The sequence below is a fragment of the Pyrgilauda ruficollis genome, unplaced genomic scaffold (assembly GCF_017590135.1).
Source record: "Pyrgilauda ruficollis isolate IOZ18807 unplaced genomic scaffold, ASM1759013v1 scaffold162, whole genome shotgun sequence".
Taxonomy (NCBI): domain Eukaryota; kingdom Metazoa; phylum Chordata; class Aves; order Passeriformes; family Passeridae; genus Pyrgilauda; species Pyrgilauda ruficollis.
The window spans coordinates 145,382-168,342 of NW_024514987.1; the positions used below are offsets into that span (position 1 = coordinate 145,382).

General features: G+C 58.7%; 3 protein-coding genes across 9 annotated transcripts; all 3 read left to right on the plus strand.

Moving 5' to 3' along the window:
- Positions 1-921: 921 nt before the first annotated feature.
- Positions 922-7,607, plus strand: CNKSR1 (connector enhancer of kinase suppressor of Ras 1). The gene is made up of 22 exons (XM_041463171.1): positions 922-973; positions 1,244-1,401; positions 1,682-1,872; positions 1,950-2,034; positions 2,188-2,229; positions 2,307-2,559; positions 2,673-2,746; positions 3,106-3,174; positions 3,419-3,538; positions 3,691-3,776; positions 3,866-3,896; positions 3,949-4,333; positions 4,415-4,584; positions 4,760-4,790; positions 4,882-5,054; positions 5,140-5,213; positions 5,802-5,873; positions 5,967-6,040; positions 6,238-6,302; positions 6,381-6,471; positions 6,982-7,166; positions 7,247-7,607. Exons 1-22 carry the CDS (start codon positions 922-924, stop codon positions 7,406-7,408), a joined length of 2,643 nt encoding a protein of 880 aa, XP_041319105.1. The 3' UTR covers positions 7,409-7,607.
- Positions 7,608-8,361: 754 nt separating this feature from the next.
- On the plus strand, positions 8,362-21,211 carry CEP85 (centrosomal protein 85). Of its 7 annotated transcripts, none has more exons than XM_041463187.1 (14): positions 8,362-8,380; positions 9,448-9,519; positions 10,058-10,201; positions 12,141-12,850; positions 13,475-13,608; positions 14,398-14,524; positions 14,822-15,007; positions 15,351-15,503; positions 15,594-15,748; positions 15,964-16,084; positions 16,493-16,543; positions 16,627-16,734; positions 17,275-17,503; positions 17,775-19,900. In XM_041463187.1, the coding sequence occupies exons 2-14, from the start codon at positions 9,465-9,467 to the stop codon at positions 17,936-17,938; spliced, it is 2,337 nt and encodes a 778-aa protein (XP_041319121.1). In that variant the 5' UTR covers positions 8,362-8,380; positions 9,448-9,464; the 3' UTR covers positions 17,939-19,900. The 7 variants fall into 7 exon arrangements, with proteins under 7 accessions (XP_041319121.1, XP_041319122.1, XP_041319123.1 ...); XM_041463188.1 differs by lacking the exon at positions 8,362-8,380 and adding an exon at positions 21,073-21,211 and having other exon boundaries at positions 17,775-17,952; XM_041463189.1 differs by lacking the exon at positions 8,362-8,380 and having other exon boundaries at positions 17,775-17,952; positions 18,610-19,900.
- Positions 20,613-22,426, plus strand: SH3BGRL3 (SH3 domain binding glutamate rich protein like 3). The gene is given in 4 exon segments (XM_041463195.1): positions 20,613-20,718; positions 20,721-20,797; positions 21,073-21,240; positions 21,516-22,426. Coding segments are annotated over 4 exon segments (417 nt in total). The 3' UTR covers positions 21,582-22,426.
- The last annotated feature ends 535 nt before the right edge of the window (positions 22,427-22,961 follow it).

Sequence of the window (22,961 nt, forward strand, 5' to 3'; positions counted from 1 at the left end):
GAGCCGGGCTGCAGCCGGGCATGGCTCCCGTGGTCGGCAGGTCTGGTGGGCAGCAGCTCCCCGGGGCTCCCCGGGGCTCCCCCGGCCCTGCTCCCCCTTACCTGGAGCAGTCGGAAGTAGCCCGGGGTCAGGCGTCGGGGCCGGATGATCATGGCGAGGCGAGGAGCAGCGGGGCTGGGACCCCCCGAGCCCCCGAGCACGGCGAGGGGCTCGGTGCGTGCCGGCGGCCCCGGGGCCCCGCGGGCAGGGCGCGGGCACCGGGCGGGCGCGGAGCAGCGGCTGTCAGCCGCGATCAGCGCCCGCTGCTCCCCGGAGCGGACACGCCGGGCGGGGGGGCAGCGCCGGCCCGGGGTGGATCTGGGGGGGCTGAAGGGCTGGGCTTAACCATGGGCGAACCCCTCTGCAGCCCTGTGGGGCTGCCTCAGTTTCCCCACTTGTAAAGGGGTGTGAGTTATGTTTTGGGCGGGGGGGGGGGTGACACCCCAAGGGGGGGGGGGGGGGGGGGGGGGGGGGGGGGGGGGGGGGGGGGGGGGGGGGGGGGGCATGACACCCCAAAACCTCCAGGGGCTTCTCTCAGGTTTTTCTGGGGGTCTCTGTGCCCTAACTTTGCACCCACAGGGCACCTGGGGGTGTCCCACTGGCGTCACAAGCGCTGTCGGGCCTCAGCCCTCGCTGCCTGCAGCGCCTGGGGGGTGACACCGGGTGTCACTTCCCGAGGCTTCCAGCGGCCGTGTGTCACCGTCCGGGCGGTGACTCACCGGAGCCTCGCCCCACGGCACCGTCCCGGACAGGCGGGCACGGCTCTGAGCGGCACCCGGGAGCGCCAATGGGGCCGCGGCTGCCGGCGCAGGTGGGAGCCGCGCCCGGCGCAGGTGAGAGCCGCCGCCGTTCCGGGCCCGCCGCCGCTCCGGGCCCGCCGCCATGGAGCCCGTGCGCTCCTGGGGCCCCGCAGAGGCTGCCGCCTGGCTCCGAGGTGAGTCCCCGGTTGTCCTCGGGCTCTGGGGTGCGGTGTCCCCAGCTTGGGGACATGTGGCTGGGAGTGGCAGCACTTCCCGTGCCTCTGCTCCTCCCCGGTTGGCATTCCCGGGGGGGCGGGAAGGGGTCTGCCCGTTCCCACCGTTTAGGCTGAGGTCGGGTGAGCTCGTTGCGTGGAGAGGAGCCGCCCGTCAGCCAGGGGTCACCCCTGGGGTCACCCGGCCAGGGGCCAGCGGGGACACTGCCAGGGGGGACTGATCTGTGGCAGGGCTGGACGCGGCCGTGCAGGGGTACCCCTTCGAGGCCTGGGGGCTCTCGGGGCCTGACCTGCTGGGGCTGGACGCGGGGGTCCTGGAGGCTCTGGGCGTGTGGCCCTTGGGACACCAGGAGCTGCTGCTGGAGGCCCTGGAGCAGCTCCGTAACCTGGTGAGTGCTGGGGGCTGCGGGATCCCGGGGAGGAACAGGGGGACATGGGGGTTCCCCGGGCTGAAGGACGAGGATGTGGGGTCACCCTGGGCTGGGTGGAAGGGGGCAGGTGGGGTCACCTTGCACTGGATGGAGGTGGGGACACAGGGGCACCCTGGGCTCAGTGGAGAGGGGTTCTGAGGAGACCCTGAGCTGGGCAGAGGGAAGGACATGGGGACACCGTGGCCTGGGTGAAGGTGCCACCCTGCCTGTCCATCCCTTGGCACCCATGTCCCCCCAGGACACAAGGCTGGTGAGCACCAGCCTGAGGACACTGACGGAGAGGCTGCAGGAGCTGGCACGGGGCATCCAGAGCCTGGTGCAGGGGGGGCTGTCAGCAGGGGATGCCCCCCAGCCGCCTTCCCTCACCCTCCTGGCCCGAGTCATCCACCTGGTCGGGGCTGCCAAGGAACTCTTCTCCTGGCTCAACAGGTCTGGGGCAGGTGAGGGCACCCCTGGCTGCTGGGTGCCCCCCGCTCCGGGGGCTGAGCTCTGTCTTTTCCCCCCAGGTACCTCTTCTCCACCCTCAACGACTTTTCGGCCAGCCGGGACATCGTCCTGCTGTGTGCCCAGCTGGCAGAGACGCTGCAGGCGGTGAGTGCCCGGGGCTGGCTGCTCTCCTGACCCCCAGGGCTCTGCTGGCTGGAGGTGGGGTGAGGGGACATGGGGTGCCGGGGGTTCCTCACAGGGACCCCCCAGCTGGGATGGAGCCACCCCATCGTGTCCATCCCACATTCTGTCCCCCAGGACCTTCCTGCGGCCGAGAGGAACAGCAGCATCCTGCAGATTGTGAGTGCTGGGTGAGGAGGGGGTGGCAGGCCCGGGGGGCTGCCAGGGCCCCCCTCACCCCCTGCTGTCACCCACAGTGCCAGCACATCGAGGGCATCTGTGAGAGCATCGTGGGCTGCAGCCCCCCGGCGCTGCTGGACCGCAGGGCTGTGCTGCAGCGTGTGGGGCTGGCGCTGCTGCCCGGCCCACAGGGCAGCCCCCCAGTGTCCCCCAGCACCCCAACACTGCCCCTTGGCCTGCAGCAGAGCCCCCCAGCATCCCCTGACACGCCAACGCTGCCCCTCAGCCAATGGAGCAGCCCCCCAGGATCCCCTGACACCCCAACAGCACCCTCGGATCTTCTGGGGAGCCCCCAGCCACTCCTCACCGCCCGACTGGTGAGTCCCCTCCACCCCAGTGCCCCCCTCTGCCTCGGGACCCCCAGCCCCTGCTCAATCCCCCATCTTGGTCCCCCCAGGGCTTTGAGATCACCTCCACCAGCTCCTGCCTGCACTTCGTGTCTGCCACCACCCCAGAGGTGAGTGAGGGGCCCTGTCACCCCCTGCCCCTCAGTCACCCCCTTTTATGTGGGGAACACCCCCATCCACGGGATCTGGATTAGGGCCCTAATCTGCCCTCCCCTGACCCAGAGCAGGGGGGGCTGCCTGTGGCTGAGCCCATGCAACTCATCCCACAAGTGAGCACAGCCTGGGTGTGGGGAGCCCCCTCTGCACCCCGAGCCCAGCAGCAGCTCCGGGGGTGCTGTGCAAGGTCGGGTTAATGGTGAACCCCCCTGGTTCTCCCTGGCTGGGAGAGATCCTGAGTGGGGTTAGCTTGGCAGGGAGGGAGGGAAAGAACCCAGGACTGGGCACCCCATTGTGCCCCCTCTCTGCCCAGGCCCTGGCTGCCCACGGGGGCCACATCCTGCCCGGAGATGAGATCGTGCAGGTCAACGAGCAGGTCGTGGTGAGTCTGGGACAGGGGCTCCAGGGTGCTGCTGGGTTTGGCAGGGAGGACTTGGGCTCAGGTGGGGGGACGCAGGAGTTAGGAGCAGCAAAAAGCAGGAACCATGGCTGGGAAAGGTCTGGGGGACACAGGAGCCACTGCCAGGAGGATTTGGGGGATGTGGGATCTTTGGCTGGGGTGGGTTTGGGGCATGAAGCATCTGTGGGGCTGGGGCAGTGGCCCACAGCTCAGCCAGGATTTGCAGGTGGGTTGGACACCTGTCAGCCTGGCGAGGAAGCTGCTGGAGAATGGGAACAGGGTGACTTTGGTGCTGAAGAAGATCCCCCTCGACCTGCCTGGCTCACCCCCCTCTCCCACGCAGCAGGTTAGTGATCCCAGTGCTCCCAGTCCAGCCCCAGTGCCACACTGGGAATCAGGCAGAGGTGCTCAGAGCTGGGCATCTCCCATCACCCTGGAGATTCCTAAAGCTCTGGGCTCCATGGTGGGATGGGGCTGGCACTGACGCTCCATCCACAGCCCCCAGGAGCATTTTTGGATGCTGCAGATTCCCCTGGCACCAGGAGTGGTGAGAGCCCGGGCAGCCCCGTGTCCCTGACCTCCAGGTGAGCCCCATCCCGACACCAACACCCCCAGTCTGGCCAGCAAGGAGATGTTTGGGTGCATCCAGGGCCCTTTCCCAGCCCTTTTTTAGGGGAGAGGTGCCAGCTGTGAAGCAGCTGCCTGTGAGCAGCCCGGCAAGCTGACAGGAGTCTTAAGGAATGACAAAACGAGCAGTTTGTAATTCATTCACTTGGTAACGTTTTAGTGGGGTTGGAGCTATATTTAGCCATGACCCTTCTCCCCTCCCGGAATGGAAAGGCGTGCGGAGAGCCAGCGGCAGCAGCCGAGCTGGGCAGGCCGGGGGAACTGAGCTGGAGCTCTGGCACCGCGTCCCTGCAGCCCCTTCCCGGGGCAGGGAGCGCCGGGGTGCCCCAGCCCGAGGGGGATCAGGGACCCCGCAGCTCGGGGGCTCAGGGGTCCCGTTTTCCTCGCAGCGTCGCGGCCGACTTGGACTCGGGACCAGAGTCTGTCCCGGATCCCGTCACTGACGAGGAGCAGGAAGAGGACGAGCGGGATCTGCGGCTGCCCGGGGCAGCTGTGGAGGAGCTGTCTGCACAGGGTAGGATGGGAGCAGAGGGCGGCGGGGGATGGAGCACTTCCCCCCAGGACACGAGGCTGCAGCCCCGCTCGCTGTTCACAGGTGCTGCAGAGGAGGTGTGGGACAGTGGCAGCGCCCTGGGAACCCCCCTGGACACCCGCCTGGGCACCCCCCCGAGCACCCCTGCTGCCACTGAGCCCTGTGCCACAGAGCTGAGCCCCAGGGCAGCCCCTGCCACGGGGGCTGGGGGAGCAGAGCCCAGCCCTGAAGAGGTGAGAGCTGAGGGGACACACTGGGGGGGTGTCAGAGGTTCCCCTGCTGTGAGTGTGTGAATTGGGGGTCCATACGGGGGTCCCTAAGGGCTGTGGTGCTGTGGGGGTCTGAGCAAACACTGCCCTGCCCTCACCCCCTGCGCTGTCACTAACATCTCATCTGTCCCCCTCCCAGGGCAGCCCCAGCACGGGACGCAGACCTAAAGGTGAGCAGAGCCCTGCCAGGCCGGGCTGGGGGCTGTCCCGGGGGGCTCTGCTCCCCTGCCCTGCCCTGACACCCCCGAGGCTGTGGTGCAGGAGTGGCCACCAGGCTGAGCCGGCGGCGGGTCTCGTGCCGGGACCTGGGCCGGGTGGACTGCGACGGGTGGCTCCTCAAGAAGAAGGAGCACGTGGGCTTCATGGCCCAGAAGTGGAAGCGCTGCTGGTGTGTGCTCAAGGGCCACACGCTCTACTGGTACAATCACCCCAACGTGAGTGGGGGCACGGGGTGTCACTGTCCCTGCCTGGGCACCTGGCATTTCCTGGTGCCTGACACGGCTGTCCCTGTCCCCGCAGGATGAGAGGGCTGCAGGACTCATCAACGTGGCCACCTACAACCTGGAGAGCACAAGGGAGCAAAAGAAGAAATAGTGAGTGGGGTCTGGCTCACTTTCACCCCCAGCTGCTGGTGGAAGAGGGGGGGGATGCTGTGCCAAGGCCACGTGCTGACGTGTCCTGCTGGGAGCCACCTGCATGTCCCCACGGGGCTGCTGAGGTCCCCATGGGGCTGGTGATGTCCCCACAGGCCTGCTGGGGTTTCCATGGGGCTAGCAAGGTCCCCACAGTGCTGTTGGGGTTCCTATGGGGCTGCTGAGGTCCCCACAGGGCTGCTGGGGTTCCTATAGGGCTGCTGAGGTCCCCACAGGGCTATTGGGGTTTCCATGGGGCTGGTGATGTCCCCACAAGGCTGCAGAGGTCCCCACAGGGCTGGTGATGTCCCCACAGGGCTGCTGGGGTCCCCACAGGGCTGGTGATGTCCCCACAGGGCTGTTGGGGTTTCTGTGGGGCTGGTGATGTCCCCACAGGGCTGGCAGCTGTGTGAGCAAGGCCTGCACTGTGTTGCTGGGGTTATCTGGATGAGGCTGAGGACTGGAGCTGGGTGGGTGGGGGGTTGGAGGGGGCTCGGGGCTGGCCCTGTGTCACCACAGCAGCACAGGCAGCCAGCCCCTTGTCCTCAGCGTGTTCCAGCTGTGCCACCAGACATACAAGCCCTTTGTCTTTGCTGCTGAAACCTTGGCTGACCTGAGCATGTGAGTAACAGGCCCGATGGTCAGCACTGGCCCCAGCAGCCCGGGCTGGCCGGGAGCCTCCTCCCCCTGTGTGTCCATCCTTTCCCTCCCCAGGTGGGTCAGTCGCCTGGTAACAGCCAAAACCAAGTACACGCTGGCCCACCAGGCAGTCCCAGACAAGGAGGAAGGTAATGAGGCCACCCCGGGCTGGGGGTCGGTGGCAGGGGGTCCCCATGGGGCAGTGGTGCCTGTGCCACAGCCCCGGCGTGGCACGGCTGGGAGCTGGGCCCAGGGTTTGGGGGAGTGTGACAAACGCTCCCTGAGGGGCAGCTGGGATCATTCCCAGCCCTGGGAGGGAATTTCTGTCTTCTCCCATGGGCTCCAGACTGCTACAGTGAGACAGAAGCTGAGGACCCCGATGAGGAGTCCCCCAGGCACGGATCTGACTCGGTGAGTGGCCCTGGGGGACACCCTGGGGACAGAGGGACAGAGTTCCTCGTGTCACCTGCTGCCCCATCTCTCCCTCAGCCAAGGAAGAGGCTGCAGAACACCCCGGAGAAGGCACAGCTCTCCCCAGCCAGCAGTGCAGCCAGCAGCCCCCGGCCCTGCTCCCCCATGGGTAGGTGCAGGGGAGGGGGGACACCTGACCCCCTGTCACCTTGTGTCCCTCCCTTTTGCTTCTGGCTGTGTTTGGGTGTGAACCATCTGGGGATGAAGGAGCCTACAGGAAAGATGGAGAGAGATTTTTTTTATTTTTTTTTTATGAGGGCACAGAGTGACAGGGCAAGGGGGGATGGATTTAAACTAAAAAGAGCAGGTTTAGATTGGTTTAGATTGGTTTAGAAGGACAGTCTTCCCTGTGAGAGTGCTGAGGCCCTGGCACAGGTGCCCAGAGCAGCTGTGGCTGCCCCTGCATCCCTGGCAGTGCCCAAGGCCAGGCTGGATGGAGCTTGGAGCAGCCTGGCACAGTGAAAGGCATCCCTGCCATGGCAGGGGGTGCAACAAGATGACCTTTAACGTCCCTTCCGAGCCAAACCACTCCACAATCCCACGCCTTTGGAGCACGGGGGGAGCCCCGCGGGGTCTGGGGGCTGCCCTCCTGCTGCAGTGCCCCCTTGTCCGCACCCAGAGCCCGGCGGGGAGGACCTGGAGAGCCTGCTGCGGAGCCTGCGGCAGGGCGGGGTGTCCCTGACGGGGCAGCAGCGGCGGGCGCTGACCCAGGAGCAGTGCCGAAAATCCTTCCTGCGGCGCAACAGGAACCCGCACATCAACGAGCGGGTGCACGCCGTGCGGGCCCTGCAGAGCACGCTCAAGGTGAGACCCCCCCAGCCCTCCCGCTGCCCTCTGCCCGCGGCTGGTCCCCCCACCTCCCAAATTTACCTTGCTGCGGGCAGGCGAAGCTGGCGGAGCTGCAGGCCCTGGAGCAGCTGCTGGGAGAGGCCGAGCTCACCTCGGACACCTTCAGGCGCTGGAAGGAGGAGCACCAGGAGCTGTACCAGGAGCTCAGGGAGGGCTGGGCAGGGCAGCAGGGCGCTGGAGAGGCAGCCGAGCCCTGACACCGCGCAGGACTCGGGGGGTGCTCTGTGCTGGGGGCCCGAACGCCTTTGGGAAGGCTCAGCCTCCAGAGGGGCCACCCCTCTCCTTAGTTTTAAGTGAGTCTTAATTTTTCCTTGCCTTGGCTGCAGCTGGGCGAGGAGGGGATTTTCAGCGCCCCAGCCAGGGGCTCTTCTGCTGTAAATAAACGTGTTGACCGGGCCTGGTCCTGACGTGGTTTTTCTTGGCGGTGAAATCACCAAATCGTGGAATTGTTTAGGCTGGAAGAGACCTCCAAGATCTAAACCTGGCATTGACTGCCGCCTTCACCACTAAACCGCGTCCCCAAGCGTCCACATCCGCGTTTTTTAAACACTCCCAGGGATGGTGACTCAACCAGCGCCCCGGGCAGCCGGTGCCAGTGCTTGACCACCTCTTCCAGGGAGAAATCCCTCCTGAATTCCAACCTCACCCTCCCCTGGTGCAGCCTGAGGCGGTTTCCTCCTGTCCTGTGGGGTCTCCCCCGGTGCAGCCTGAGCCCCTGGTGCAGCCTGACCCTCTCCGGGCAGGGGCTGTGGGGTCTCCCCCGGTGCAGCCTGAGGCGGTTTCTTGCCCTGTCCCTCTCCGGGCAGGGGCTGTGGGGTCTCCCCCGGTGCAGCCTGAGGCGGTTTCCCCTGTCCTGCCGCTCTCCGGGCAGGGGCTGAGGCGATGGACAGGCGCCCCCCGCTCCCCCATTTCCCCAAGCAGAGCCCCCTCAGCGCCCGCCCTACGGGTGCCGCCCGCGGCCACTCTTCCCCCGCCAGAGCCCTCCGCGGCGGGGGCGGGGACACCTCTCAGGCGAGCCAATGAGGCACCACGAGGGGCGTGGCCGGAGTGTTTGATTGGTTCATATTCAATGAAGCCCCGCCCTCTGCGCTCTGCCACGCCCCCGCCGGCGGAGGTAACGGTCGCGGCGCGCGGGGGTGGCGGGAGAGGCGCGGCGGCGGCGGCGGCAGGTGAGGGAGCGAGCCCGGTACCGACACCGACACCGACACCGGCCCTGAAGTGCACCCACACGGTACCGGCACCGCCACCGCGCACCGGCAGCGCCGCCGCCCCGCCGGCACCGCAGCGCGCACCCTCCAGCCCGTCGGGGACCGGTCTCCCCGCTCCTCGTGGCCTCCCCCTCAGGGACCGGGCCCCGCTCCCCCTCAGGGACCGGGCCCACAGGGCCGGCACCCCCTCCCCGCCGCCTCTCCATCAGGGGCTGAGCCCCCAGCCCCTCAGGATCTCCCCACCCCACCCTCAAGGGGTACCTCCATCCCGTCAGAAAATCTCCTCAAATTGTATCTGCCTGAATTAATCACATCTGAATTAATCACATCTGAATTAATCACATCTGAATTAATCGTAACGAGCGCTGCGTTTATGTAGAAGCTTCTCATTTCCTTGCTGAGCAAAATGCTGTTTGTGGTGCTGGGTTGCCAGTGTTTCTGCTGGGTTGTAGCATCTGTGTGTATGAATGTTTTCTAGGAATTAATGTTTCCTCTGAGCTCTTTGAATCAGTTTAGCAAAAATCTCTGACAGCTGCTGGGTGAGGCTTGAGTGTGGGTTTGTAGAGGCCTTGAATTTCCAGTGTGTAGATGTAAATTTAATTATCAGAGACAGGAAATTCGCTGTCTGAAGCACTCAGAGAAATAGATAAATTAAGCCAAAACTCTGGGCAGATAAAGATTTGCTATTCGTGGCACAGAAAGGCTGATTTTTGAAGGACTTTTTTCCTCATGTAGTTGCTCAGTGACCTCTACAGAGGGCAGAAATGATCTCGTTGAGAGTTAAGACTTTTAAAGAGAAATTTTTAGTCTCTGTAGAGACTAAAGTTTTTGGGGTTTTTAAGTGTTTTTTGGTTTTTTTAAGTGTTGCTGCAGGAAAAAACAGATATTATTGGGAGAAGAAGCTAATTAAATATTAAATGCTGTGTTACTCTGATGAGTAGCTGCTATGTGTGCCCCCTTTGCTTGGTTAGTGGGAGCAGGGTGTGGATTACCCTCACTTAAAATAAGATTTTTATTAATTTATCCAGTTCTCTAGATAGATGAGATGGCTGCTCGTGAGAAAGACCCAGACCTGAGGCTCCTGCAGAAGAATCCATTGGGTAAGGACAGTCCTTTCTCCAAAGCCCTGCTGCTGTCAGATCCTGTTTCACTTTCTCTGAGGAGACAAATGGCCCTCAGAAGTTTCTCTACCAGAACCTTTTTGTTCAAAAAAAGTCTTATTTTCTACCCTTGCCTGCTTTTTCAGCAGTCATTTGGTAGGGAATTTCTCCCTTAAGCTGCTAGCTGATGGATCTGGGAGAGTTCTTTAGAGTTAATGCAAAAATTCCTCTTTGACTTGCCCAGTTTTGCTGTGCTGCTGCTCTTTTGAGTCAGAGCACCAGCTGGGTGTAACACGACCAAACTGATCAATGGGAATACAATTTACAGCTTCTGCAGTCTGACTTCCTTACCAAGATTGCTTTTTCAGTCTCCTGTTGATATTATTTCACTTCCCTGTGCTTCCTGCCATTTCCTTTAGCCAAAGACATTTTTTAACAGGGACGCAGGGAGCGAAGCAAGGACCAGGTGGGGTTTGGAAGCACTGCTAATTACATCTAGCTTAATCAAAGCATAAACACCCCTGTTTTTCCTCTGCAGACCCCAGCACGTGTCAGAAGAGCAGGTTCCTGGAGAGTGAGTGGAAGGCAGCCATGGTGTCCCTGCGGTCCCTGAGCCGCTGTCCCAGCGTGGCCGAGAGCGGGGACGGGGGCATTGGCACCTCCTGCTCCGACAGCACCGAGGGTGAGGGGCACTGCTGGCTCACTGTGGGGGGCACAGCCTGGCACACTGTCTGCAGCATTCCAGACCCAGCTGTCTGGAATGTCACCAGGTGACGAGGACACTGGCTGTGTCTCTGAGCTTGGGTATTGTCTCACTGCAGGGCTTTGAGATGACTAAAAGCCACCTTGGTGCCTTGCTGGTTCTTGCTGTCCAGTGAGAGATTTATCAGCAAGTCTGTTGGGTGATTTTAAATTATTTTTTTTTTTAAGGAAATAATTTGCCTTTGTGCTTGGCAGTGTTGGAGCTGAGAACTCTGCAGCCTGGCCTTCAGCTGAGGCACACTCTGAAATTTCTGGTCTCAGCAATCCTTTCCACCTATTTTTTTTTCACCTTTATTGATTGTTTTTTCAGTAATGAGGGACTTTGTGGTGTTCCTTAACACACTTCACACATCCCTGTGTTCCAGGGAGCCTTTGCAATGAGATTGAGGTTTGGAATGATTACTAAGATTGTAGATCTCAATAATGTGCCAGTGAAATGGAGGCTTTAGCAGGCCTGGCTGTTGGAAATATTGCTAGAAATCCTACACGAGCACATGTTTAAGTGTTCCATCAGGCCTCTCTCAGGATGATAAAACACCATTTGGCAGCTGGAGATGATTTCCTTTGGGAAATGACCCTTCTGGGCCCTGGTGATGTCACGGCCGTGTTGTAAGAGCCGAGGGTGACCCGCAGGCCTGGCTGCTGCTGGGGCACGCTGAGCTCAGTACATTAGCCAGAAATGTTGTTGTGAGGACCCCGAGCACACTCAGGAGCTGATTGCAGCACCCCCACGTGATGTGCTGGTCAGGGAACTCGGGTTCCTGGCACTGACACCAGGGCATAAATTTAGGGGCTGTAAAAGGTGCTGTCTCCTCGCTCTGCCAAGGTGAACGTGCTTGCAGCTGCCCAGTAGCATGGTGTTCTCTGGAGTCCCCAGGCACTGAGATTTTCTGCCCTCACTGCTCATTTGTGATGAAAGGATCGAGTGCCTTTATTGTGACAGTTCTCCTGTGGCGTGGTTTTGGTCTTTGCAGAGTCTGATTTGGGCTGTATTCAAATTGCAGTGTTTATTCCTTGTTGCAGCAGTGCTGGGAGGGTACAAACAGGTGGGAGGATGCTTGTTGGAGCATCACGTGGGGATGGGCCTTTGGCCAAAGCCATGAGGAAATCAAGTGCGTGTTCCTGGGGGAAACCTGGATTTCCTGCGACACAGAACGTCTCAGGACAAGGAGTGGGAACAAGCACTTTGCTGTTTGCCTTTCTCAGCCCTTGCTGTTTCTGTATTGAAATCTGAGAGCTGCTAAGAATAACCCCGAGCTCCCTGCAGCCAGGTTTGGTGCCCTGCTGGCAGGACGGCAGCTCTGTCTCACTTCCTGTGGCCCTAGGTGAGAGCCATTGCTCCAGCTCTGGGACAGGCTCTTGCCGTGGTGTCCAGGAGGAGCTGGAAGGTCAGATCCTCGGGGTCAGCGATGCTGGAGGCTCATCATGGGCTCAGGGGAGGCTCCTGGTAGCTCTGCTCACGCTTTGGAGTCGCTGAGCTGCGGGACGGGCAGAGCAGGATCGCGGGCTCAGTGCTCAGATCAGTAAGTTTCAGCCTTTTTATTCAGAATCAAGGACTTGATTTCTAAACCTAGAGAAAGGTAACACTATTGATTCAAGGTTATGCTAGAGTAGATTAAAAATATGGATTAAAAATAGGGGTTAAACTCGGAATATTCCTGTGGCGGTAGGAAAAGGTCAGCAGTTCCTGAAACTTGTAGTGAGGGGGAACACAAGTGTGCCTGAGTCATGCTGCTGCTGCTGCTTAGGAGGACATGTTCAGTGGGAAAGGAACTGGTTTTAAGATCATTTTGGAAAGCCCACTGGGGGATTGTATTTTCAGGACCGTAATTAGATGATCACTCTTCTTCTTCCCCTAGACTTTTGCAACTCCAGTAGCGGTTCCTCATTCCATCCCATCAAAACCCAGGTGACCATTCCAACAGCCCACGTTATGCCTTCCACGCTGGGTGCCTCACCCTCCAAGCTGTGCCCTGCAGGGGACCAGGGCTGTTCCCAGAGCTCTGCACATCCTGCTGGGCCAGGCTCTGCCCCTGACCGCCCGGGGCTCGCCAGGAACGGGGACCTGAACGCCGGGAATTCCTCTCAGGTGCCCCCCAGGGACCTCCTGCGTCTCTACAGGGCTCCAGGGGACAATGGCTGCGAGCACGCCTGGCCTCCTGCCACCAGGACAGAAGGCACCTGGAAGTTTGACACCCCTGCCATGGAGCAGACCCTTAACCAGTCTCTCTTCCTGGACAGCGTGTGCACTGACCCTCTGCACAGGTGCCAGAAGTTCAACCCCAGCTCTGAGGCAGGCAAGGACCATTACAAGGTGCTGCCAGAGAGCAAACAGGCGCCGGGGGCCAACGGAGCCGGCGAGCCGCGGGACGGGCCGTGGCCCGGCGGGAGCAGGCTGATGCCAGGGGGGCTCCAGGCCAACAGCTTCTATTCCAAACCTGTGGCAGCTCCCCCAGGCCGAGCGTGGGTGCAGGAAGGCTGCACCCTGCACCCCCACCAGGGAGTCTGCGAGCTCAGTGCCTGGAAACAGCAGCTGGACAAAGTGCGGCTGCAGGTGGAGCAGATGCAGGTAGGTGTGAGTTTGAAAGCCTTTCCTGTCTCTGTAGTCAGGAATTGTTGTCCCAGACTAAGGAGCCAGGGGGAAAATGTCTGCTGCTTCTTCCTGAGTGGCAGCAGGAGTCTCCTAATGGTCTGTTTTTGCAGCTTGTGGTGTCACAGGTATCATTTGACACGCTGCGGGTGCAGAGCAGCCCTGGATTGTGTTACAGGGCTGCACCACCTGCCAGGTCAAGAGCTGAACTACCCTGTCTGGTAGAAACAGGGAAGAAAAAGCATGCCAAGAGGTGTCTAGGATGGCTTTGTTCTGCATCTAGGGTCAAGAAAGACTTTTTGGAAAAAATGCATGAAACTAACTGCAGTTTATTAGGTGGAAAGAGTTTGTTTACTACCTCCCACCAGCTGTACCCTGATGGAGACAAATTGTTTCCAGCGAGCTAGCACAGTGATCTAAAATTATTTGTTAATCTCCAGTTGTGCTTGGGCAAACTTTCTTGTTCTTGGACATCAGCAGAGACTGAAATAGCCCTGCCCTGGCATGCAGATGAGCACACAGCGTGCAAAATAGCTGCAGCAGTGTTGCAATTACCCCTGTGGGGCACAGAGCACTCCCTCCTTGTTTTGTGTCCTCTTGCAGTTACAAAATGGAGGCACCTGCCCCCATTCCTCACTGTATTCCCCATCCCTGCCTGCACCTGACCCAGCCCAGTGGATCAATATCCTGAACTCCAATGAAAACCTGCTCAAGGAGAAAGAGCTCCTCATTGACAGGTGAGGCTTTGATACTGATATGTGGTTTAAAGACTCCAGTTAGTTTCCATTTGGAAAGGAAAGGTTTGGAAAGTACCAAGGGAGGGCTCGTTTCTCAGAGTCCATTTTGGCCACCTGATCTTGTTTTGTTGCAAAGAACAATATAAGGACCTTAGAGAACAACCTGAGCTCTTCTCTTCTTCTTGGAATTAGGACAATGATCCTGAAGGACTCAAATAAATTAATATTAGTTATGGTCTTCTGTGTTTTATAAGGGATAAAGATTTCTGTTCATGTCATGATTGTCTGGAATGTCAAAATAACTGCCTCTTTTACTTAAGGACTTTTTGGGAGCTCTTTGAGACCTTTATTTTAAATTTGGGTTGGCAAACAACATTTCTCTTATCTAAGGCTAGTAGTGAACAAGCTTTTTGAAAAAGTAAGTCCCAATGAAAAATACCTTCAACATCTGGACTGTAAATACTTTTCCTTCCTTATTTTGAGTCATCTGTTGTCTGTTCATTTCACTCCTAAGCTCCAGAGTCTAGCTGGATCCTCCAAAACATGCAAGGCTTGTGTGTTTTATCTGTAATCATGGCTGGTGGAAAGGTTTTGAAGGGAGGGGAGGGAAGAAAATTAATAAGAACTGTAAAAAAGGTCCAAGTGTTTACCTTTATTTCTGTGCAGGTGAGCCCTGAGTGGCAGAGTTCTGTTTGTCACTGTGTGGAGCAGCAGTGCCCTGCAGGCTCTGTCTGTGCTGTGCTGCTGCTCCCTGTGTTTGAGAACAGTGAATTGCCTGTTTTGTTACAGACAAAGGCAGCACATTTCCCAGCTGGAGCAGAAGGTCCGGGAGAGTGAGCTGCAGGTGCACAGTGCCCTGCTGGGCTGCCCAGCATCCTATGGAGATGTCTACATGCTGAGGATGCAGGTACAGCAGGTGCCAGTGAGAGACAGGTGCTGAATGCAATGGCCCAGACTGCTGCTGAGGTGTTTGCTGAGCAGGACTGTGCAGAGGCAAATTATAAATAATCCCTTGTGTGGAGTTAGCATCACCTCTGTGCCCCCTGAGATTTCCTTTGCTTGGATTAAAGCTGGGCTGGCGATGCAGCACTGCCAGGTGCTGTTTCACACGGGCTGAAGGATGTTTGGGGATTGGGGAGGATGAGGACACAGCCCTGGGACAGCTGAGGGGCAGTTTGTGACCCCCAGACTGAGGGGCTGTCTGTGCCTGCAGGAGCTGCAGCGGGAGAACACCTTCCTGCGAGCACAGTTCACAGAGAAGACTGAGTCCCTCAGCAAGGAGAACATTGAGCTGGAGAGGAAGCTGGCTGCTGCAGAGGTGGATGTGAAGCTGGTCAGGGAGTCCCTGAAGGAAACGGTGCAGAAACATGCAGAGGAGTTAAAGAAACAGGAAGAAAGGGTATGGTCCTGTTCTCTAGAGATGGGAAGGTGTGCTTTCTTCTCAGTGTAGTGCTGAGGTGAAACCTTTCTGTGGTGGTCTGTAATTGCAGCTGTTTTCTCATCTCGTTGTAGACTATGGTTTACAAGCAAAAGCCTTTCCTCCTGCAGTTAGAAGCATTTCGGTGCCTCCTCTTTTAACAAAAAAAATGTCTGTCTTTAGCTAAATGAGCAGAAATGAGTTAAGGGGATCTTGTATTTTGGCATTGTGTGGTGTGCAAAAAGCTAAAGGAGTGGGCTTACAGAAGACTGAAGAGTAAATAAGAAATTAAATAAACTAAACTTCTCTGTAACTGTCCCTGCAGGTAAAGGGAAGAGACAAACACATTAATAACCTTAAAAAGAAATGCCAGAAGGAATCTGAACAAAACAGAGAGAGACAGCAGAGAATTGAGACCCTGGAACGATACCTGGCTGATCTTCCAACCCTTGAGGACCACCAGAAACAGAGTCAGAAGGTAAAACCTGCTCTGAGCTGCAATGCTGCCTCTTCACATACTTGCTCAGGTGACTTTTCTATAGTTACATCCACTCCCCTTTTGTTGCAGCTGAAGGAATCTGAACTGAAGACTACTGCCCTGCAGGAAACAGTGCTGGCACTGGAAACAGAGCTTGGAGATGTCCAGGCTGCTTTCAGGGAGCAAGAGCTGCAGCTGGAAACCCAAAAGCACAAGGAGATGGAGCTTCTGTCCACTGTGCGCAGGTAGGAATGAGGAATCAGCTTCATCTTGGCACTGCAGGAGCTGCTGCACCAGGAGTGTGATGCACAGCCCTGGCAGGTGCTGGGCTGGGATGCAGACAGGGCAGTGCTGATATTTGATAGGAAATTAGTTTCACTCCTCATATTGTTTCCTTCCTTAAATAAGGGAGAGATTGTGACTAAAACTATTTTTTTTCCCATGGTTCTGCTGATTGCAGCTTGCAGGACAAGTTGCAGCAGTTTGCAAAGAGTGCAGAGAGAGGACCCCCTGCCCAGGATGGGGAGAGGCAGAAAATGGAACAGGACTCTCTGAAGAAGGAGTGTGACTGCCTCAGGAAGGTAAGGGGCTGTCCCAGTCAGGGATCCACTGACTCCACAGGCACTCAGAGGAAATCAGGGACTTTCAAAGACAATTGCACTGAAGCAGCAGTTCCTGGAATTCCAGACTGCAGGGCTCCAAAGGCTGTTCTTGATGTGATAACCACACACTTCTCCAGTAATGCTGGGGAGAAGCTGCAGAATGCAGAAGAGGGGAGAGAAAAACCACAAGAAAAACCACAATGTCTGGTTTTAGCTGATAAATCTAATGGTGCCTTTTTTCCAAGTCCACTCCTGGGAGATCTGTGATTAGAGCAGTAAATGGACAGGAAAGAGGAGGAGAGGAGATGCTGTCCTACTGAAGGAGAATTCCTGGTGGTATTACTGGATCTGTGTGGCCACTTCTGATGTCTCTGCTTTTAATTCCAGATTGTGGACAAAAAGCAGAAGAAGATGGAGCAGTTATCCTTGCAGGTCAAGGTGAGAGCTGATGGAGAGGGACCCTGAACTTGAGAATATGCTGTGAAATGAGTTCCTTACTGTGTTCCCGTGGTCTGTTCCAGAACCTGGAAGAACAGGTGGCCCAGGAAGAGGGGACAAGCCAAGCTCTGAAGGAGGAGGCAATGAGAAGGGAAAATGCTCTGCAGCAGCTCCGGGCTGCCGTGAAAGAGGTCAGGGGGTGTTTGGAGTGCCCGGGTGTGACTGAATGAACAATGGATTGTCTCTGAGCAAGGCCCTGAATTTAGTCAGCAGCTCAATCTCTCCTGCTTCCTGCTAGTCAGTTGTCCTGTCAGGGCTGCTGTGAAAGGAGCTGTGCCCTGCTGGGAAGCAGGAGAAGCAGGCTGTGCCTCGGGAACTTCATGGGGATGGGATGGAGGAGGCCGAGCTTGCCAGCTGGGGGCAGCAGAACAGGAGGCCAAGCACAGCCCTGGCTGAAGGGCTGGGCAGAGCTCTCTCCCAGCAGCAGCCCTCGAGGCAAGGACAGCCACTGCTGGGGTGCACAACCTCCTGGAAGCTTCTAGTGCTCTGGCCTCGCAGGGACAGTGCAGCTTCACGGGGCACGTCCCGTGTGGCAGTGACATTCCCTGCTCTGGGCCTGGAGGGCTGGGTACAGAGCAGCTCTGCCCTCCGTGCTGCCATCACAGAGAGCTGCATTCAGCGTGGCAGTGCTGCCCCCGGTGCCCACTGACGTGCCGTGTCCGTGTGTCCAGCTGTCCGTGCAGAACCAGGAGCTGATTGAGAAGAACCTGACGCTGCAGGAGCAGCTCCGGCAGGCGCAGCTGACAGCCCAGCCCCTGCCTGCTGACACAGCCTGCCTGGCCCAGCAGCTGCACGGGGAGCTGGCCAGCTGCCTGCAGGATCTACAGTCTGTCTACAGCATTGTCACCCAGAGGGCTCAGGGCAAGGACCCCAACCTCTCTCTGCTCCTGGGCATTCACTGTGAGTACATTTCCCTTCAAGCGATGGCAGAAAAAACCCTTCTGTGCTGTGGCAGAGTTAAATAACTCACATAGAGCATGGAAAGTGCTCTCTCTGGGCTTCTGAATGCTCTTTCTGTGGTTGGCTTGCTTCAAAGGTGCATGTTGTAATAACTGAATGTTAAGTGGAACCTCTTTTGCAAATGTGAGTTGGTTTTTCTGGCTGATTTGCAAATGTGTGTGATCCTTGCTGAGAAGTGCATGTGAGGAGACTCCCTTCTCTGACCCCACAGCTGTGCAGTACCCTGTGAAGGAGAAGGACGACCTGCTGAGCCCTGATGGACTGGCCAAGAAACTGGTGGAGGTAAAACAGCTTCACAAAGAAGTGGAAGACTTGAGGACTGCAATATCTGACAGATACGCTCAGGACATGGGAGACAACTGCATCACCCAGTAAAGAGCACTCCCAAAGTAAGACAGGGAATGAACACTTGAAACTCAGGAGTCTTGTGCTCCTACAACCCTAAACCTATTTAGCACTTTACCATCCCTCTGCTCGGGTACAGGATGTGTGACTTATCTGATCTGAGGAATTAGGGGGTTTGTTGCCAGAAGTGTTCAGCTGCTGACTGGGATATTCAGGGCTTCAGTGTCAGGCTTTGCAGTAGCTTTGATCTTGTGGAATGTGTTTTATGCTGTGTTTGCTGGAGCTGCTGTGGTCTCTGATGCTGGGAGATGAATTCTCACTTGCCTTGCAGGCATGTCAAATGCTGAACACGCAAGTGTGACAGTTAAAATGATGGCTAAAAGGAAATGTATGCCCTGGTCCTGCTGATAACCTCCCTGTGCAGGTCCTGTGGGACCAGTGGGACCAGAGGGTTGTCAGAGTGTTTGTGGGATGTCTGGATTCCACAGGCAGGCAGGTGTGCCAGTTCCACTCCTGGCATTTCCATTGAGGTGCTGCTGCCTTGGATTGATGGAGCAGGACCTGCTCTCCTCAGGTAATGCAACCAGCGTCTCTCAGCAGCCAGCATGAGTTGAGGAATAAAGAACACTAAAATTCTCTGGAAATGCTCCCCCTGGGCACTGTTACCCAGAAGCCTTAAGCCTTTTATCCCCCTGAAACAGCACTGGGAGTGGGCTGTGATTCAGACTCAGAAGTGGATTGATGCTGAAGTGCCTTAATGAGCTGGAAGAACCCTCTGCCCCCACTCTGCTCCGTGCCTAATGCATCCACTGGCAGGTGAGGGGCTGCTCTTCCCTCTCACAGCCTTTTAGAGCCATCACAAACAATCCTGGGGAGCCCCAAGTGTCTGTGGCCCCTGCCAGAGCCTCCAGGAGCCTCTGTGGCCCTGGGGACACACCTCTGCTTTACTGGGAGAAAGCCATACTGCTCCTGCTGTGGAGGGGGTGGCACAGGGAGCTCTTCCTGCCAGCAGCGGCCACTTGGGCTTTGTCACAGCCCTGTCCCTCCTTTCTTCTCCTCTGCAAGTAATGGGATTTCTAAACGAATCCCTGAGGGATCAGTTTCACTGTACCACCACCCTCCCTAACCCCAGTGACAGCTTTACAGTACTGAGTCTGAGGGTGGAACTTGGCTTTTCATCTCGAGTTAAGAGCAAGACACCAAGTTGTGACAGGGAAAAGCCCTGCTGACACTTGTGTTGTGTGGCTGCTCTTGGTTCACGTTGGGGCTGTGAGCCCTGGCTTTGGCAGAAATGCTTTTGTTATTCCTTTGTGTTAAAATTTCAAGACCAAATCTGTTTTGTTCTCGGTGTTTGGCCACCATGGGGGACGGTGGCCAGGAACTGGTTGGTTTGTCCCACACGGGGAGCATGCAGCAGTGTCTGTCTGTCTGTCCTGCTCTCCCTGGGTGTTCTGTTCCAGGCTGTGTCTGTCCCCAGGCTGCTGGTGCTGTCTCCTGAGCAGAACACATTTCCAGGGCTGTTTTTGAAGCCGTTTGTCCTGACTGCCGGGAGCTCTGCAGGTTCTCAGGGGGTTTGGGCACCATCTCCTCCTCCCCTTTGCTTTGGGGGTGCAAGATCTCATTCACGGGTGCTGTGAGGGGACAGGCTTGCCCTCTGCCCCTGCAGAGGTGATTGTGAGGTGAGATTACTGTGGCTGACAGCTCTGTCCCAGCAGCTGGGCTGTGTCCCCTCCTCATCCTCGTGCACAGCTCAGCCCCTCTGGCCCGGAGGGTGCTCCCTGTGCTGTCTGCTGCTGCTGCAGGGCAAATCCTGGGAAATCCACCCTCCAGGCCCGTGTTTCCTCCCTGTCCCCCCTTCCTCGTGCCACGCGTGTCCCCCGTTCCCCCGTGTGCTGCCCGGTCCCGTCGGGCTCGGTGTCTCTGTGCCAGCCTGTGTCTCAGCGCTGCTTTCTATCGAGTGTTTGGAGAATCCAATAAAGCTGCTCTGACCCACTCGTGCGAGCCCGTCCTGCCTGGGAGGGGAGGGAGCAGCTCCGGGGCTGCTGCCGGTGCCCGGTGCGAGCGGCGCCGGTGCCTGGTGGGAGCGGTGTCAGTGGCTCCGCGGTGCCCGGTGCTGCCGGGGCGGTGTCAGTGGCTCCCCGGTGCTCCTGGTGCCGGTGGGAGCGGTGTCAGTGGAAGTGGCTCTCCGGTACCCGGTGCTCCCGGTGCCGGTGGGAGCCGTGTCAGTGGGTGCCCGGTGCTCTCCGGTGCCCGGTGGTCGCGGTGCCGCCGGGGCGGTACCCGGTGCTCCCCGGTGTCGGTGCTGGCGGGGCGGTGTCAGTGGCTCTCCGGTACCCGGTGCTCCCGGTGCCGGTGGGAGCCGTGTCAGTGGGTGCCCGGTGCTCTCCGGTGCCCGGTGGTCGCGGTGCCGCCGGGGCGGTACCCGGTGCTCCCCGGTGTCGGTGCTGGCGGGGCGGTGTCAGTGGCTCTCCGGTACCCGGTGCTCCCGGTGCCGGTGGGAGCCGTGTCAGTGGGTGCCCGGTGCTCTCCGGTGCCCGGTGGTCGCGGTGCCGCCGGGGCGGTACCCGGTGCTCCCCGGTGTCGGTGCTGGCGGGGCGGTGTCAGTGGCGTGCCCGGTGCCCCCCGGTGCCGGTGCCGGCGGGGCGGTGCCCGGTGCTCCCGGTGCCGGCGGGGCGGTGTCCCGGGCCGGCCCCGCCGAGGCCGCATGCCCGGTGCCGCGGGCCCCATTGGCCCCCGCAGTCACATGCCGGGCGGCGGCGGGGCTGCCGCTCCTCCTCCGTCCCTCCCCGCCCGCCTGCCTCCCTCGGCCGGGCCAGCGCTGGGAGCGGCCGCGATCGCACCATGAGCACCCTCAAGGTCTACAGCACCTCGGTGACCGGCTCCCGGGAGGTGAGCGCCGGGCACGGCTGCGCCGGGCAGGGCCGGCGGCTCCGGGGCCGCTCTTCCCGGGGGTGGGCGCCTCTTGTCCGTGCGGCAGCCAAGCCCCCCCGCCCCATCCTCGCTGTCCCCTCTCTGCTGCTCGAGCTGTACCGTCCCCATCTGTCCCCAGAGCCACCCACAGGCGGGGGGCACTGTGCCGAGCCCGGCTGGCACGCTGGGTGTGTGCCCACCCTTGGGGCTCCTCTCCATCTCCCCGTAACCTGCCTTTCCCACCCGGGTTCCAGATCAAATCCCAACAGAGCGAAGTAACCCGAATCCTCGACGGGAAGAACATCAAGTACGAGCTGGTGGATATCTCGCAGGACAACGCTCTGCGGGAGGAGATGAGGGCCAAGGCAGGCAACCCCAAAGCCATCCCACCCCAGATCGTCAACGGGGACCAGTACTGCGGGGTGAGGCTCGTGCTGCGCGCCGGGGTCGGGTGCTGGGTGCTGTCCCGTTCTTGGCTTTGCCACACGTGTTCAGGATGCTTTTTAAGTTATTTCTTGTGAGGTGCAGGGACCAGGTGCTGCCAGGAAAAAGGGGACCCGGGCGGGGGGGCTTTGGGTGGCAGCGGGGCTGTGCCCCCTTTGTCCTGTCATCCAGCTGGTGCCAGGGCTGTGAACCAGATTGTGCCGTGGGCTCGGGGCTCCTCCTGCCTCGTGAGCAGTGTGGCGTTTCCCTGCAGGATTACGAGCTCTTCGTGGAAGCTGTGGAGCAAAACACCCTGCAGGAATTCCTCAAGTTGGCCTGAGCCCTGCTTCCCCTCCCATCCTGGACTCTACCTGCATTCCTGAGCGCCCTCATCTCCGACCACCTTCACCTCCAGGATGTCAGCGCTGTCCTGGCACCCACCACCTGTATCCCAGCACAGGGAAAAACCCACGACCAAAACTCCTCATTGCAGCTGCCTCCGACTCCCTCCCGCCTAACCCCGGTATCATCTCAGAGGGATCCAAAGAAAGTTGACGCTCGCTGCTTGGCCTGTGAGCAGAGCTGGGCCTGGCTCACGGCAGCTTCCAGTGCCTCTGTAAACAGCAAAGCCTGCGGGGCCGTGCGAGGTGATCCTGGCCCTCAGCCCCCTCCTCTGCCTCGCCAGGGAGGGGCTCAGGGCTGCACGGTACTTCCCACTTCTCCCAGTTGCTGTTAAAATTGTAAATTCTGCTGCCTCACTTCCTTTTTTTTTTTTTTTGTCTTCCCCCCCCCCACCATCTCAACTGCAGAGATTATGGCAACTAAGTAAAGGGTTGGGGTTTTTTTTTTTGTTTGTTTGTTTGTTTGTTTGGTTTTTTTTGTTTTTTGTCTTAATTTAATGCAAAAATACTGCACAGAATTCGGGTCTGAGTGCCCAGCACGGTGGAGCTGGGGGCGAAGACTGCCTGGGGAATGGGTGGGGCTGGCAGTGGGATCTGCTGCTCTGGCCACTCTCCACCCTGACCAGGCTCCCTGGTGAGCATTGATGCTCCAGCTGTCCCATCTTCCCTCTTTGTGTTGGCTTTTTTGCAATCCTGGACCAAGTGCATTTTGTTTTTCCTGCCAAAAAGCAAGTTTATAACCAGTGTTGTCTTCTGAGATGCTATTAAATGTTACTGTACCTTTCACAGCGCTACTCTTGCATTTCTTTTAAATTCGGTTTTATTTTGGCTACAGGTTAAACATCACCCTACCTAAGGATTGTGAGTCATTTCCAGCTCAGTGGGTTGTACCTGCTGCTGCAGGCTGACACAAAGATATTAACACCTTAGATTGCTGCTGCTAATCAGAGGCTCACAGGACGTGTCTGAATGTCCTACGGCGCAGCAGTGACAGGTACCAGAGCATTCCTCTCCTCTGCGTGGTCACAGAGGCAGCAGGGGCAGGGACAGCAGTGAAAAACAAACCTTTGGCACCGAGATTGCCTAGACCAGGATACAGAGGGGCAGGGGAAACAGCTGCTCCTGGATCTGCTGCAGGTGGAAAAAGGAAGCTGAGGGAGAGCTGTGTGGGTTGAGTCACTGCTCACGGGAGCTGTGGAAGCAGCTGCTTTGCTTCCCGTGTTTGAGTCGTGCAGCTCTGGGCAGAGGGCTCTGGGAAGAGCTCTGGCCTTCCACAGCACCCGTGCCTTTGGAAGCTAAAGGAAGTGGAAAGTGCAGCT